Source organism: Ambystoma mexicanum, chromosome 4q, assembly GCF_040938575.1.
Source record: "Ambystoma mexicanum isolate Mex_15411 chromosome 4q, UKY_AmexF1_1, whole genome shotgun sequence".
In the NCBI taxonomy this organism is placed as follows: domain Eukaryota; kingdom Metazoa; phylum Chordata; class Amphibia; order Caudata; family Ambystomatidae; genus Ambystoma; species Ambystoma mexicanum.
The window spans coordinates 416,481,221-416,497,105 of NC_090928.1; the positions used below are offsets into that span (position 1 = coordinate 416,481,221).

At 49.2% G+C, this 15,885-nt stretch overlaps 1 protein-coding gene across 1 annotated transcript in view; it reads left to right on the forward strand.

Moving 5' to 3' along the window:
• COG2 (component of oligomeric golgi complex 2) overlaps positions 1 to 15,885 on the forward strand; it is a 1,367,578-nt gene that overhangs the window by 896,547 nt on the left and 455,146 nt on the right. Inside the window, exon 12 of the mRNA XM_069607998.1 lies at positions 11,649 to 11,800. Within this exon, the coding sequence (XP_069464099.1) occupies positions 11,649 to 11,800 (152 nt within the window). The remainder of the gene's footprint in view (positions 1 to 11,648; positions 11,801 to 15,885) is intronic.

The following is a 15,885-nucleotide window of genomic DNA, read 5'->3' on the forward strand; positions in this document are numbered from 1 at the left end:
CCATTCCTAAGCCACAAATGTGTCTGTCGACTTCTGAGACTTCTGTCTGTTCTCCTACAACCATTGACTCTTCTATGATCAAGTCCACAGCTCTGCAGTTATCTTTGGCACATGTGTCTTCAATCAATGAACCATTGCCATGTCTGCCATTTACTCAAGAGCCTCCACCATGCACGTGGTCAGTCCCAAAGACCTTGACATGTTTGTATTCAGCTACCGAGATTTCTCCAGCTTGCCTGCCTTCAGCCTCAAAGTTTCCTCTGGACTTACTGTCTTCAGCTACAGTGACTCATCCAGCAGATCATCCTTCAGCCATAGAGCCACCGGTAGTCCATCATAAGTGCATGTCTTCAATCCTAGACCCTACTGCTTGTTTGCCTTCAGTTCATGAGATACCTGTATCCTGCTTATCCTTGCTGCGAATATCGGAGGTATACCTGTCTACACCATCAGATCCTGCTGCATTTTCTTCTGCTCCAGAGATCCATCCTGAATCCCAACCATTTACTGCCAATGAACATCCAGCCTGCCCTTCTTATGCTTCAGGGGGATCATCAGAATGTCTGCCTTTTACACAAGACGATTCTCCCAACTGCTTGACTTTAGCATCAGAGACTCCCGAATATGCAGCATCAGAGTCTGAGACTTTTGCCAGGTCCCGCTTCAAAGTCATGAGAGGGAGATGGACACCATCCGTCACGGCCCAGTCACCGAACAAGTAGCCGACCGGGATAGCGGGCTGGGCGGTTTGCATCTGGGGCCCGGTTCGGATCAGCCGGTTGACATCTCCTTTGGTGCAGGACCACACATGAGCCAGGCGGAGAGGACGGGCATGGCCCCTCAGCAGCAGCACTTCCTCATTGGTCAGCAGCCTGCAGGCGGGGTGTCGTACGGTGGTTCCATGCAGCCACAAGTTTCTGGACACGATGGAATGGGGGCATTGCCCCAGGCGGGCATGTCTGTGCCACAGTCCACCGTCCCCGTGAGCCAAGCTCAGCACTTTGTACACTCTCAACCCCAGGGGCAACACCAGCCCTTAAGACAGTCGGATTACTTGCAACTGAATTCCGCCAAGCAGCACCAGTTGGGTGCTGGTAGCCAAGGGATGGGAATGATGGCTGCAGTCAAAATGTGCCTGTTTTTACTCCTGCATGTGTGCCTGATGTACCAAGTACTGCGTCTATCACTCCTATTAGTATGCCAAACGTCCCTGCTGTTGTATCCCACGCGCAACAAAGCGGCCACACAACTGTCACCAGGAGTGCTAGCCTTGTACAACCCATTGGTCTTTCAGACCTCCAAGGTGCAGAATATGTGCAGTCAAACCTTAGTCATTTTCAACCCCAAGCCTTTTCCCAGATGGATGATAGAAAAAAATCCAAACCTCTACCTCAGCCGCCACCTTCTTTAATTGCTGAACATAAACATTTCCTGAAGCCTGCAATTTCCTCACCTCCCGCATGTCCGCTCTCGGCAGAAAGGCTAACAGAGCCCCTACCATTGTCTAATGCATGTTGCACTAGCCTGCCTTCCTCCTCAACGACTTATAAGTGTCTGCTCCCAGAGACTGAGTTTACTGGGCCTTCCAACTCTGCTTCCGATCCTGCAAGTCCTTCATGCCTTTCTTCGACCCATGAGTATCTTCCTCACCAGAAGCCTGCCTATGACTCTTCTAGACTGCACCCTGATTCTATGCATTCCAGTCCATCTGCCTTTGCCCACAGGCCACCATTTCCATCAGCGCCACCTCCAAAGAAAAAGGGTGCCTCGTGCGGGTGGTGGACACCAGAAGACGGCCATAGGAGGGGGTATACTGTCACAATTCACTCCCTTAGCTCCCGTTCCCACCAGTTGGGGGCATGATTTGGGGTCTACTGGACTTTCCTTCCGAACCTTATGCTACTGTGCTGTGATGAAGTAGTGGGAGCGCTAAATCCTTATTTTCCAAGCTACTTCCCTTCTGGATCCATTCCAGGTTTTTGGCAGCCACCATGCTGTTTTAATCAAATGACTATGCTTCCCAGAATGCCTGGCCCACTGCTTCATCTCCACCCTTGCAGGACAAGGTTGGATGGAGGATAGGCAACACCTGTGGCTGCAGGTGCAGCAAGCAGCACACCTGAGGCGTGTGCTCGTTAAGCAGCTTTAAAACCCTCAGTTTGCTTCAGTCCAGCGCTGGTCATTGATGCAGTGTTCCTGTTTGTGACTGGTTCCTTGTTCCTTCATCCTGGTTGTTAGCTTTGTGCCTAGTTCCCAGTTTCTATTTCTTGTTCCTTATCCCTGGATTTCGAATTTAATGTGCTTAATTGATTTCTGCTTCCTAGATTCCCTTTCTGTCTTCCTCTGTTTGCAGTCAGCATTTGTCAGTGCTTTCCTTTTTGGTGCAGCCCAGTATGCCTGTGTTCTATATTTCTTTGACTTTCCCCTTTGCTGCTGTAAACCTTGATGCTTTAGTGTTTCCTCTTCATAGATTTAGCTTTCTGCCTTTTTCCTTGGATGGGTGCGGGAGGTTTGCCTTTGTAATTACGTTTTCTCTGCTCCTGTTCCTTTACTTTCTCTTGGAATCCATTTCAGGTTTTCCCATGCACTTCTGCATTTATTTTCAGATTGATTATTAGGTGTGGTGTGCTATCAAGAGTGTTAGCTCACCGATCCTGTCGTTGCTTGCCCTGTACGTGGGCTTAGCGCTGACAGTACCTCTAACAGCAATTGTGGGTAAGAAGCTTGCCGACTTTCCTTGTAAGCATAAGGAGCTTCTAAGTGCTTACCCCACATCCCTTTTTATATATTTGTATTGTTGTCACACTCTATTTGCACTCCTGGGTTTTAGTATACATATGTCTTGGTTCCTATGTGCATGTTGTTTGACTCAAAGCTATTCACAGTGTGATCTTGTGCACATTTCCTTTGCCATATTCACTGCCTTTGTACTCACCTGACAGAATGACCAGCCCACTCATTGAATATGGCAAATGTAAGAAAGAAAGGCAGCAAAGCCTGTAACATGTTTGTAGAGAAAGTTTCCCCTACATTTACCTGTGACAATCAAATCACTAGTCTTGACAAAAATGAACTCCTTTTCACTAATGGGCATTTACGTGCAGAGCATTTTTCCCACAGAGTGCCCCATCTTACATTGCCTGATCCTAAATCTGTCTTTTATTCTGACCCAGATTCTATGTCAGCGCAAGCCTTAGCAGCAGAAAACAACACACTGTTAGGCTTATTACACAAGAGTACCTCCCTTTTTATATATTTGTATTGTTGTCACACTCTATTTGCACTCCTGGGTTTTAGTATACATGTGTCTTGATTCCTGTGTGCATGTTGTTTGACTCAAAGCTATTCACTGTGTGATCTTGTGCACATTTCCTTTGCAATATCCACTGCCTTTGTACTCACCTGACACCATCTTGGAATCAATTTGGGTTTTGACTATCACCCACGACTGACAAGCACCCTAGTTAGTTTTATTAGGTAGGGAACACCTGTAGATTAGGGAAAGTTAGGCGTTTTCTCTTTTTCTTTTATTAAAGAATATTCCAAAATGGAAAACCTGAGTCTTTGTCCGTCTGACCCGCTACACTCCCCATATGCTGGGCACTTCCCTGCTGATTCCAACTCCTTTTCTGCTCCCCCACTGCTCTCCTATAGAAAGTCTGGGATTTGTGGAGTAAATGTTTAGTTTTCTATTGACCTTCTGGAGATGGAAGCCTAGTCCATTCCCATTTTGATAACCAATCCGTTCCGCATTTTCCAGGCTGGGTCTTGTCCATTTGGCCCAGGTGCATTGTGTTACTTGACTATGCAGCTGTTCTTCTTTATTTTGTGCTGTTTCCCAGGATCCACACCTGTTTGCTGAGGGGACTGGTGCATGCTGCTATGCAAAAAGGGATCCCTGTCCCATTTAACAGGGTCTTACACAGGACCCTTTCACATTGAGGATTGCTGTCCTTGGTTGAACTTGTTAACTTTCAGTTCCTGCATTGTGTTTGTGCTGCTCATCATACCTAGGTGCTGCCCTGACCTATAGTAGAGCAATCTTGAATTATGTTTCCAGGCAATACACAGAACTGCTTAGAATTCTGTGGCATAGCCCTTAATTGAAGTGAACAGCCTTGAAACTTCATTCTGCACAGTTTCTAGTGTAACATGGACATTTTGTCCACTTAACCATTGGGTTTGTTTAATAGCATCTTGTTAATGACACCATTTACAACAGGGGTGAAAAGTTCAGGCTTTTGTAAGATATCAGATTGTTGTCTGTGAAGTCTTATCCGCACGTACAAATCAAAATAGTTAAGAGCAGTCCAGAATTCAAGAACTTGGGAAAAGTTGCGAGCCGTAGTAACGGAGAAGAAAAAACTTCTGAAAGGCAGAAGAAAGGACTAAGTGAGATGATGAATCTTCAACATTGGATTAAATGTAAGCCAGTGTCTGGGGCAGCAAAGGTGGTTGATAGGGTACTTGAGGGGCATAGAGTGGGCAAAAGGGCATTGTCGAAATACAATAGCTTGAGTGAAACTTGAGTAATTTATGTAGAATGAGAAGTGAAATGTAACATTCGAGAGGATTGGGTCCTCTGACGTATTCCAAATCTATGACATGTAATCATCACAGCTGTGCTGCTTCGGAAACTTTTTTCGGCGTCTGCGTCCTGCTTCGATGACGTTGTCGCGCCGTCGTCGAGGACCTCCTCCGATGTCCGACGTCATCCGATGTGATAAGTAGGACGCACGACGCCCGTAGCCTCAGTTCCATTTTTTCCGCGAACCTGTTGCTTTGTGAATCTCGGTTAACGCCTCGACTCTTTGGAGTTCTGTTCTTCTCGTTTCTTCGAACCTGTTCTTTTTTGTGAAAATCCTTTGTGTGAAGATGTCTTCTACTTCGTCTTCGACCCCGCGTCCGGGCTTCAAGAAGTGCAGGGAGTGTGGGTCCAAGATGTCGATGACGGACTCGCACGACGCCTGCCTCTGGTGCCTCGGGGAGGCCCACGACACGGATGACTGTATCGACTGTCAGTCGCTCACGTTGAAAGCCTTACGCGAATGTAAGAAGAAGTTGTCGGTAGGTCGGGTGTCCAAGCCCCGGAAGTCGAGGTCTGCGGGGCTTTCGACAGATGATTCGAGGGGTGACTCTCTGCGTCATCGTCGGAAGTCTCGTGGGTCTCCTTCTAGGAGTCGGTCTCGCCACTCCTCAGCCTCTTCGAGGCATTCTTGGAAGCGCCGACACCGGTCGTCTTCCAGGTCTTCTTCGGAGGACTCTGCCCGGCACGTCGCTTACCCCACCAGCCGTGCGACGCCGGAGGAATGGGCTTCCTTCGGGAAGAAAATGCTGGCGATTGAGTCGCAGGGTACTAAGCCGTCCGCGCCCCCGAGTGGGGTCGGTCGTGAGAGGTCGAGAGACACCGCTCGCAAGAGTGGTCGGCACGAGTCACGGGAGAGGTCCCGTTCGGACAAGGAGACTCGTTCTCGACGTACCCGTTCCAGGTCCCGGTCCTCGACGCGTTCGAGACTGTGTGCACCTGTGAGGTCTTCGAGGAAGACATCGACGTCCGAGGCGTCGAGGGCGTCGACCGGCTTTCTCGAGGCTCCGGCTCCGAGGAAGTCGTCGAAGCCGTCGACGCTCAGGTCGTCGAAGGACATGCTCGTGGCTCCGGCTTCGAGGGCTGTGTCGACGCCGCCGATGCTGGCGGCGCTGCATCTGATGTCGACGCCGATTTCCTCGACGTCGACGCCGATCCTCTCGGCGCCGATGCCTGTTCTCTCGACGCTGGCGCCGATTCGCTCAACGCCATCGACGCCTTTCGTGTCAGAGATACCCCGTGGCACGGGGGAACCCCCTAGGAAGGCTCTGGTTAAGAGCAAGCACTCTCGGGTGCCTTCTTTTCGCCACCTGGAATATATTACAGAGGCGGATGAGGATTCTGATGGCCTGGTTCCTAGTCAGGTTCCAGATGAAATTGTCTCGGGCCATAGTCAGTTTGACGATTTGAGGCAGTCACTGCATGATGCCAGTGGACTGGACACCTCTCCGGAGGTGGAGTTTTGTAGGCCTGAGCCTGGCTCTATGCCGATTCCTCGTACCGGCGCCTTATGGCTAGGGTTTCTGAGTACTTGGGATGGTCTGCTCCCCCAGGGGAGTTTGTGCAGGATGATCTAACGGACATCCTTGATGTTGGTCCCCCAAATGACCCGGTACTGCCGTTCCATATGGCTTTACAGAGAAGGGTGGCGGCGGCTTGGACTGCTCCGGAGAGTCTCCCGGCGGTGGGCAGATCCTTGTCGCGAAAATACCATCCAGCCAGTAGCGACCCCTGCTACTTGACCATGCACCCCACTCCGGAGAGTTTGGTGGTGCAGACGGCCACGGCCCCGGCAAAGCAGGCGTCGTACCCTACCATCCCTCCTGATAGGTTCGACAAACGTTTTGATGGCTGGGCGAAGAAAGTTTTTTCTTCTGGTGGTATGGCGCTTCAGGCGGCCAACTCCATTTGTGCCTTGTCTCGTTTCACACACACTCTGTGGAACTGTGTTGCGTTAGCGGCTGAACATATTCCCGAAGGGGACGAACGGGATGGTTTCCTTGCTATGGTCCAGGATGGTAAGGATGCCATGTGTGAGTCCGTTCAGTCGGGTTTGGACTTAGCTGAATGCGTCAGTAGGTCCATGGCGGCGAGCACCGTGATACGCAGGTTTGCGTGGTTGCGGAAGTCGGGGTTTGCTCCTGATGTGCAGTCCCGGCTTCTCAACATGCCCTTTGACGGTGAACACCTTTTTGGCAGCAAGGCTGACAAGAGCCTTGAGAGGTTGCAGACGTCATAAGCTGCAGCGAATGTCGTTGGGCGCTGCAGTCCGCCAACCTCCGCCTTTTCATCCTAAGGGACAGCAGTGGAGGAGTGGTTCCTTTCGCTGTTACTCGTCCTTCAGTAAAGCGAGAGGAGCTGGCAGTCAAAGAGGCCAAAGCAGGGGTACCAGAGGTGGACGACGGGGTACCCGTGGTGCCAAGGCCGCTCGAGCAGTTGCCTCTTTGCCCTCAGGTAACGCTGCAGCCGCTCCCACTCAGTCATGAGGCCATGTCCCATGGTTTGCCGGTTGGGGGAAGGCTGGCGCAGCATCTTGTAGAGTGGCAACCATTACTTCAGATGTGTGGGTTCTGGAGATCATAACCCACGGCTACTGTCTTCCCTTTCGGCACAGGCCTCACGACAATCCACCGGGGAACCTCTCTTTGTAGAGTCCGGAGGGAAGGAAATTCAAGCCCTGCTGGAGAAAGGCGTCATAGAACTGGTGCCTGTAGCGGAGAGGAACAAGGGATGGTATTCCCCTTATTTTTTGATTTCGAAGAAAGACGGGGGATTGAGACCCATCATGGACTTGCGCGGTTTGAACAAACTCCTCAGGAAGGACAAGTTCAAGATGGTTACTCTCTCTCAAGTCCTCCAGGCCCTTCAGCTTCAGGACTGGTTGGTGTCACTCGACCTCAAGGATGCTTACTTCCATGTGCCGATCCATCCCAAGCACAAGAAGTACCTGAGGTTCGCGGTTGGCGACTCGCACTTTCAGTTTCGGGTCCTGCCGTTCGGATTGAACTCCGCCCCGAGGGTTTTCAGCAAGCTCACGGTGGTGGTGGCAGCGCATCTCAGGCAAGGGGGGATTCACGTCTACCCCTACCTGGACGAATGGTTGATCAGGGGGAGCTCTCCCGAGCAAGTCCTGGATCATCTGTCCGTCACCTGCCACTCCCTTCACAGACTGGGCTTCTCCCTCAATTTAAAGAAGTCCCATTTGACGCCAACACAGCGGCTCCAGTACATCGGAGCAGTGCTCGACACTTCCCTGGGACAGTGTTTTCCTCCCAGGTGAGGGCTCTTCACATTCAGCAGATGGTGCACAAGTTTCAGCATGCCCAGACGCTCCCAGCGTTGAAGTTCTTGAGGTTGCTCGGCCTCATGGCATCCTGCATTCTTCTGGTGCCAGAGGCTCGCATGCGGATGAGATCTTTGCAGTGGGCACTCAAGACGCAATGGTCGCAGTCCTCCGGCAGGATGTCGGACCCGGTTTAGGTGCCGCCCTCGGTCGCCCCCGGACCTTTTGTGGTGGGCCGTCGAAGGCAACTTGATGAAGGGGGCTCCATTTTGGCTTCCCTGGCCGGAGGTGACGATCGTGACGGATGCATCCGTCACGGGATGGGGAGCTCATGCCAACGAGCTGACAGTCAGCGGTCGTTGGTTTCCGTCGGAGTCCAGACTCCATATCAATCTGTTGGAGCTGAGGGCCGTCAGGCTAGCCCTGAAGGCTTTTCTGCCGAATATGCGAGGAAAGAGTGTCCTGATCCTGACGGACAACACAGTGGCCATGCACTACCTCAACAAAAAGGGGGGGGGCAGGGTAACTTCCTCTGTGCAGGGAGGCGATGCAGCTCGAGTTCTGGGCCATCCAGCAGGAAGTTTCGATCTCGGCAGTTCATCTGGCCGGAGACGAAAACGTGACGGCGGACGTTCTGAGCAGGCAGAGCGCGATCTCTCACGAGTGGGAGTTGGCTCAGGAGATTCTCCTGGAGATCTTCGCCCTTTGGTGGACCCCTCAAGTGGATCTCTTCGCCTCCAGTGTCAACCGGAAGTGCAAAAGGTTTTGCTCGCGGGCATTTCCTCCAAAAGGCGCCTTAGGAGATGCGTTTGTGGTGGAGTGGTCATTCCCGCTGCTGTACGCGTTTCCTCCAGTCCCCGTCATCCCGCAAGTGCTGCGGAGGTTACGGAAGTTCGATTCCCGGATGATCCTTATTGCCCCGGCATGGGCTCGGAGGACGTGGTACCCAGACCTTCTCGACTTGTCCATCTGCCCTCCACGTCGTCTTCCCTACCGAGACAATCTGCTCTCACGGGAGGGGGGTCAGGTTCTCCATCCAGAGGTCAGATCCCTCAACCTTCACGCTTGGCTTCTGAAAGGTTGATGTATAAGGATTGGGACCTCCCTGAAGACGTGATTGAGGTGTTGCTTTCGGCCCGAAGGCCAGCAACAAAGTCTCTGTACCGTTGGCGTAAGTTCTGCGACTGGTGCAGAGTTCAGAATGTGGATCCTTTTGCATGTGACATCCCCATGGTTCTGTCCTTTTTACTTTCTTTGGCCCACAGGGGCTTGCAAGTGGGTACCATTAAAGGTTACCTGGCGGCGCTGTCCATCTTTAAGCGCTCGTCTGAAGAGTGTTCTTACTTTAATATCCCTTTAATTTCACAGTTTCTGAAAGGGCTCACTAATGTGTTCCCTCCGTCACCTTTCCTGGTGCCCGGTTGGGATTTGAACCTTGTTCTTAAGTTTCTTATGGGTGCTCCGTTTGAGCCTTTACATTCTTGCCCTTTGAGGCTGTTAACTCTGAAAACTGTGTTTTTAGTTGCGGTTACTTCCGCTCGCAGAGTGAGTGAGTTACAGGCACTTTCAGTTAAGCCACCCTTCACTGTATTTCACAAGGACAGGGTTGTCCATAGAGTTCGTCCTTCTTTTCTTCCGAAGGTAGTGACGGAATTTCATTTGGCCCAGAAGGTTGTTCTTCCGGCATTCTATCCTCCTCCGCATCCTGGTAAGGAAGAGGAGAGGCTCCATAGGCTTGATCCTAGGAGAGCTTTAAGTTTTTATGTTTCACGCATGTCCCGGGTCAGAGTGGACGATCAACTCTTTATTGGTTACGCTGGAAAGCGTTTGGGGCAAGCTGTGACGAAACAGACTTTGTCTCGCTGGATTATTTTGGCCATCTCGGAGTGTTACCGCTTGGCGGGTAAGGACCCACTGTCGAGACTTGCCGCGTAGTGAAGTGTATTGAGCCTCTGTCCACAAATCACCCACAGGGAGAGAGAGATAAACACTCCCTGTGCGAGCTTTGAGGCCACAGGTGGTTTGTTGGTTGTAGAATCAGGTGGCGCCGAGGACTCCAGAGGCTGTTGGAAGGAAGTCGGGGTTAATACAGGCAAAAACAGTGCTTTAGTAAAGAGGAAAGAAAGGATACTTTCTTACCTATGTTCAATGGAAGGGAGCCTGAGGAATTGGTGCAAGGGAGCGCCGATGATTCAATCCGGCAAGTACCTGGAGGTGGGTACGAGCTGACCACCAGTAATCCGTAATGGTTTCCAAGACTGCACAGAAGGAAGGTCTTGAACCTTCAAAGGGTCGAAATCCAGGTTGTAGCAAGTGAACAGACAGGGAAAATCCAAAGCAGTCCGTTAAGCGTAAAAGGGTCCAAAGTACCAGTATCCGTGCAGAGTATCGGCAACCGTATCCAAGGAGCAAGAGTTAATCAAATCCGTGAGAGTAAGCCTGAGGTCGAAATCCGATGAGGTCAAAAACGAGAGTCAAGAACGCCGAACAGTGTTGGAGAACAGCTGTGAAGCGGCGAGTGTTTCAAAGCTCCCGGCTTTTATGCGAGCCGCCTCCCGATCACGTGAGCGGAGCTCCGTGCACGTGATCGGGAAGCTGATGTGCAACCAGGAAGCGATCGCGATCGGCTGTTCCAGCCCGATCGCAATCTCCATGGCAGTTGCCATTGGAGACGAGGAAACAGACCACACCGTCTTCTTCGTGTGATCCGCAACCATCGGTGATGGCGACTCCCCTGCACCCTAGGTGATGGGACATGAGGAGGGTTGGGCGGTGAACCGGGGAGCCTGACAGTATTTTGTATCGGAGTGTCATGCAGGGTGTTGTGTGGGTGTGTGACTGACCTATCGTGCATAACACCCACCGGCTGGCTTGCGGGCCCATTCTACCAGGGGTATGGCTGCATCTACTGCCCTGCAGAGGGGTGTTCCTATTCGCAACATCTGTGATGCAGCCACCTGGGCTTCAGTACATACATTTGTACGTCACTATTCCCTCGATTCCATCCGAGGACAGGATCTGGCCTTTGGAAAGGCGGTCCTTTGCTCTGCTATTTGATTGGCTATTCTAAGTTTTGATTGTAAATTCTTTCCCTCCTCCTTGCTCTGGTACTGCTTTGGGAGTCTGTCATAGATATGGAATACGTCAGAGGACCCAATCCCCTCGGAGAACAAGTTACTTTCTTACCTGGTAACGTTCTTTCGATGGGATGGTCCGACGACGTATTCCATATTGCTCCCGCCCTGCCTTCCCCACTGCAGAATTTCTTTTGCGATTGCAGCTTACGTTCCGCAAGGCTTTGTGTCTGACTGGCAGTTGACTAATGTCACACGTTCTGGGGGAAAAAAACTACAACTGAGGCTACGGGCGTCGTGTGTCCTACTTATCACATCGGATAACATCGGACGAGGTCCTCGACGACGGCGCGTCAACGACGCAGGACGCAGACACCGAAAAAAGTTTCCGAAGCAGCACAGCTGTGGTGATTACATGTCATAGATATGGAATACGTCGTCGGACCATCCCATCGAAAGAACGTTACCAGGTAAGAAAGTAACTTGTTCTTTTGACTCCAAATTAAACATTTTGTACAGTACCAGTACAGTGCCTGGACATAATACTCATTCCCAAATTATCTGTCACATTAAGCTCACCAACATCCTATTTATTCTTTCATTATGGTTGTTCTGATGGTACCAAACATGTCACTTGGTTGCAACATGAGTGCAATGTTTACAAACTACGAACACCTTATAGCTTTTATATTGCCTTCTTTTTCAGCCGGAAGCTCTTTCTGCCTTCATTCTACTCATGTGCTGTGGGCCAGTCTTGTAAAATGTTGGTCAGATGAAATATTTATACCTCTGCTAGCTGACCGTTTGTGGAAGCTTACTCTGCAGTGTCTATCACGGTACTCCGTATTCATTAATGAGGTGAGGTTACTAATTTGCGTGAACAGTACATCAAATTCACAATTTTAGTAATATGCACATAGTTCTGTTTTCCGCTAGTAAATTTAACACAGTGCTTCCTGTGACAGTTAAACGTTGGAATTGGTCTAATTTCTGCAGGGCCTAAAGTTCATAACATTGTCTCTCTCACCAATTGCTGAAAATATTTGAAAGATATGTTGCAATTTCTTACTTTTGGACTGGTAGTCCTCTGTCCCCATTATGCCAGACAAACCCACCTCCCACCCACTGTCTTATTTCTTTCTTGTGGATGAAGATAGTACTTTGATGCACAGTCCGTGAAATATATTGACAGCACATATTGTTTCTAAAAATCATCTGAGTATTTGGCAGAGGGTTAGAACTGTAATGTCCCAATTAGGAATTTGTCATGCCCCTACTGATTACTATCCAACAACTTATGCCTCCCCACTAAAGCAGTGTAATGTTCTTGAAGACTCTAAATGGGTGCCTTTGCAGTGAAGTAAATTTATTCAAATGTTATATTAAATGTCTGTGTGCAGTGGATTCGTTGGTTAACCTTGCATAAATTGCATTTGCCGAGAACGTTTTTTTGTCACTTCATTTATCTACATTTCAAACACTTCCCAGCAACAAAGGTCCATTGGCAGCGGCTACCACGTAGCACAGATCCTGTCATAACTTTAGTTGTGAATGACAAGCAGGTTATTGCTAATGTCAGTATATTCCGCTTCCTCTCAGTTCTTAACCTGTTGGGTGGTTTTGTGGCTGTCAATCATCATAGTCTTGTCTCCCACCTTAGACCTTACATTGTCCTTGTCTAAGCACTCTTCTCGTTCCTTTTTTTTGTTGGGACAATTGAGATTTTGAGAAATGACAATATAATTAAAATAAAACAGGTAGCACCACTATTCACATGACCGCATTAAATGATAAGTGAGCAGAGAGCAAATTAAGTAATACAAGATCATTGCGAGAGAGTGATGGAGTTACATGCACATCATCAAATCCTGTGAGTATCACATCATATCCAGCAAAGATTAACCTTGGAGTTCAGAATATTATGACCTAGCAAAAGGTGATCTCGATCAAAGTATACATTCTCAGCTTGAATCACTGCGCAACGGTGCGTAGATAGTGAACAGAAGGTGTCTAAATGCCCTTGGGATGACGACCTAGGTGAGATAATTGTTTGTACGGTTCTTCGCAGTTATTGGACCACAGTATTTCCTTAAACCAAAAGGCTTCTTTGGATGAGGGGGTGGGTCGCATCCATGTTAAAGCAATCTTTTTCTTGCTATGAAAAGGGCTAAATTAGTCGGTTTAATGAAGAGACTTACTGATGGGTAGAGATATGCCTAAAAGACAGGGTAGTGGTTCCTGAGAAATTTCAGAGTCTTTTATCTGGGATACCACGTTAACTTCAGACCAGAACAAATTCACCTTGGAGCATGACCAGACAAGATGTAAAAATTCAGCATCATTCCTTTCACTATAGGGCATGCACCATTTGCTGTTTGTTAAAATTTTCGAATTTTGATCGTGGTATCATACAATTGGTGTAAATGCTTGAATGTATCCAATGATAAATGTTTGGTCTGAATGCAGATCTTGCAACACTCTTAATCCTCTCGGGGTATGCCAAGAGCCTCCTCCCAATGTCTCCAGAATATTGTGGCCTCACTCGCTCTCCAGATAGATGGCAGTTTTTAAATAACCGATATAGTGTGTCTATATATGAATTTGACTTTGTTATATATTCAAGAATGGGGGCTAGGTTTTCGGGGCCTTAGGAAACGTAGGAAATTTAGCGGCTATCTTGCCCTTTATTCTTAGATACAATAGCGAGCGCATTAAAGGGGAGGTGCATGTGTATAGTGAAACAAAAATTCCATTTTCCTATATGGTATCTACGGTCACTGGGCCAAATCTCTGTAATTTACTCACAATCCCCTGGTCAAATATAAAGGGAAGACAGAACACCTTCAAACTTGTCTAAGTAGATTGAGGCCACCTAAGGAGGCGGTTGTTTGAGTCTGGTATGAAGTCTTTGACAAGCTCTCTTTGTTATATGAATTGTGTTGATGTCGAGTGCCTGATGGGTAGGTTAGCGGTGGCATGTGCAAGGAGTGGTCTGTGCTACCCCTTGAATCTGATTGACCACCCCAGGTGCAGTTACCTTCTTACCCAAACCGGCCACATCGGAAGGCATGAGCCGGCCATCTTCCTAGGGCCTCCTCTTAAGGCAGCCCCATCCGTGTATACTGCATTTGCCGTTTCGTCTCAACCAAGGAGGGCAGGAGCCCTCCCCCCTTCCTCAGCGCGCCGCTTCAGGAGACGTGGCCACGCTGCTCCACCTCCGGACCCGGACCCATCCACACCACAGAAGAGGCAACTAACCCAAGGTATTCCCTTTCACTGGAAAGGAGTGCCGACCCCATCTCTTCTGCTGCTTTATTCCACGTATCCACAGAGCATAGCGTTTCTTCACACCGTGAATCACACGCGGCCATGATCGAAAATGGCAGCTTTACCTTTGTTTACACATTAGTAGGTAACCAGGCAGTACACATATTGGCTGCAGTTACATTTATTTATTCACATTTGTTAAGTGCGCAGCAGCCCAGAGGCATTGTGGTGCTTGTTACAGCCAGTTTTCTTAGTTACAGGTAAGGTGATAATTACAATTTTCAGTACAGGCATGACAGGGAGCAATGCGTACAAGGGATTAAATGAAGAGGGAGGTTTTGAGTTTTTTTCGGAATGCAAGGAGAGAGTTCTTAGCTCTGATGTCTGTGGGTAGAGCGTTCCATAAATTGGCAGCTATGTAGGGGAAGCCTAACCTGCCAGCTTTGGCCCTGTTGCTGTATGGGGTATGTAGTTGGTTGGCGTAGCACGTCCTAATAGATCGTCTGGAGGTAGATTTGGTTATTGTCTCTGATAGAAATGACAGTGCTGTGAGAGTGAGGCATTTGTGGGTGAGGGTGAGGATTTTTAAAGTGATGCGCTCTTTAACCGGGAGCCAATGGGCTGCCTGTTTGGCATGGGAAATATGTTCCCTTTTAGGAATGCTTAATGCTGCTCTTAGCGTATTGTTCTGCGTGATTTGGAGTCAGTATATGTTTTTTGCAGATGTACCTGCTAGGAGGGCATTGCAATAGTCTAGTTTCACACCAATAGTTGCTCTGGCTATTGATTGACAGTTAGGTATGGTTTTAATGTGTTTGAGTTTAGTGGTGTGTGCTGAGGCGGAGGTGATGGCGCTGACCTGCCTTGTTATGGATAGCGTGGAATCTATGTAGACTCCTGGGGTCTTCACCGATGTAGAGACAGGGATGAAGGTGTTCTCTATGGTGAAGTTGGAGTACTGCTTGTCAAGTTTGGCTAATGGAGTTTTTTGACCTATTATGATGATTTCAGTCTTCTCCCCATTGAGGCAGAGGCCGTTGGCCGCCATCCAGGCCTGGATGGTGGTGTAAATTGTATGAAGTGCTTCGGCGTCTCTGTTGTACGAGCCGGTGAGTGGTATGAGTACCTGAGTATCGTCGGCATAGTTAGTATACGCGATGCCCCTGGGCGTCAAGCTTATCGAAGAGGGGCTTTGTGAACAAATTGTACAAAGTGGGTGCTGTGCGGGACTCCGCAATGGGTGGTGATGGGGGCTGCGTTGGCTATGTTTGAAAATACCTTCATTGCCCTGCCTTCCAGGAAGGAGGTGACTCAGAAAGCTGCATCTTTGGAGAAGTTAGCTGAGTGGGTGAGGTGTGATGTGAGTGTCTTGTGATCCACAAGATTGAAAGCAGCCGAGAGGTCTAGGAGTAATAGGAGGGCTGGCTTACTTTAGTCCATGATTTGAGTGATCTGATTTTTTAGGTCCACCAGAGCTGTTTTAGTACTGTGTCCTTTGCGAAAACCGGATTGCCTTGTCCCGAGAATAGAGTGGGCTTTAGGAAGTGTTGGATTTGACAGTGGGCAGCTTTAGCCAAGATCTTGAGGAGGAAAGGCACAGTAGTTATTGGGCTGAGCGGGGTCTAAAGTGGGCTTTTTTAGAAGGGGGCGTACCCAGGCTTCTTTGAGGCTAGCGG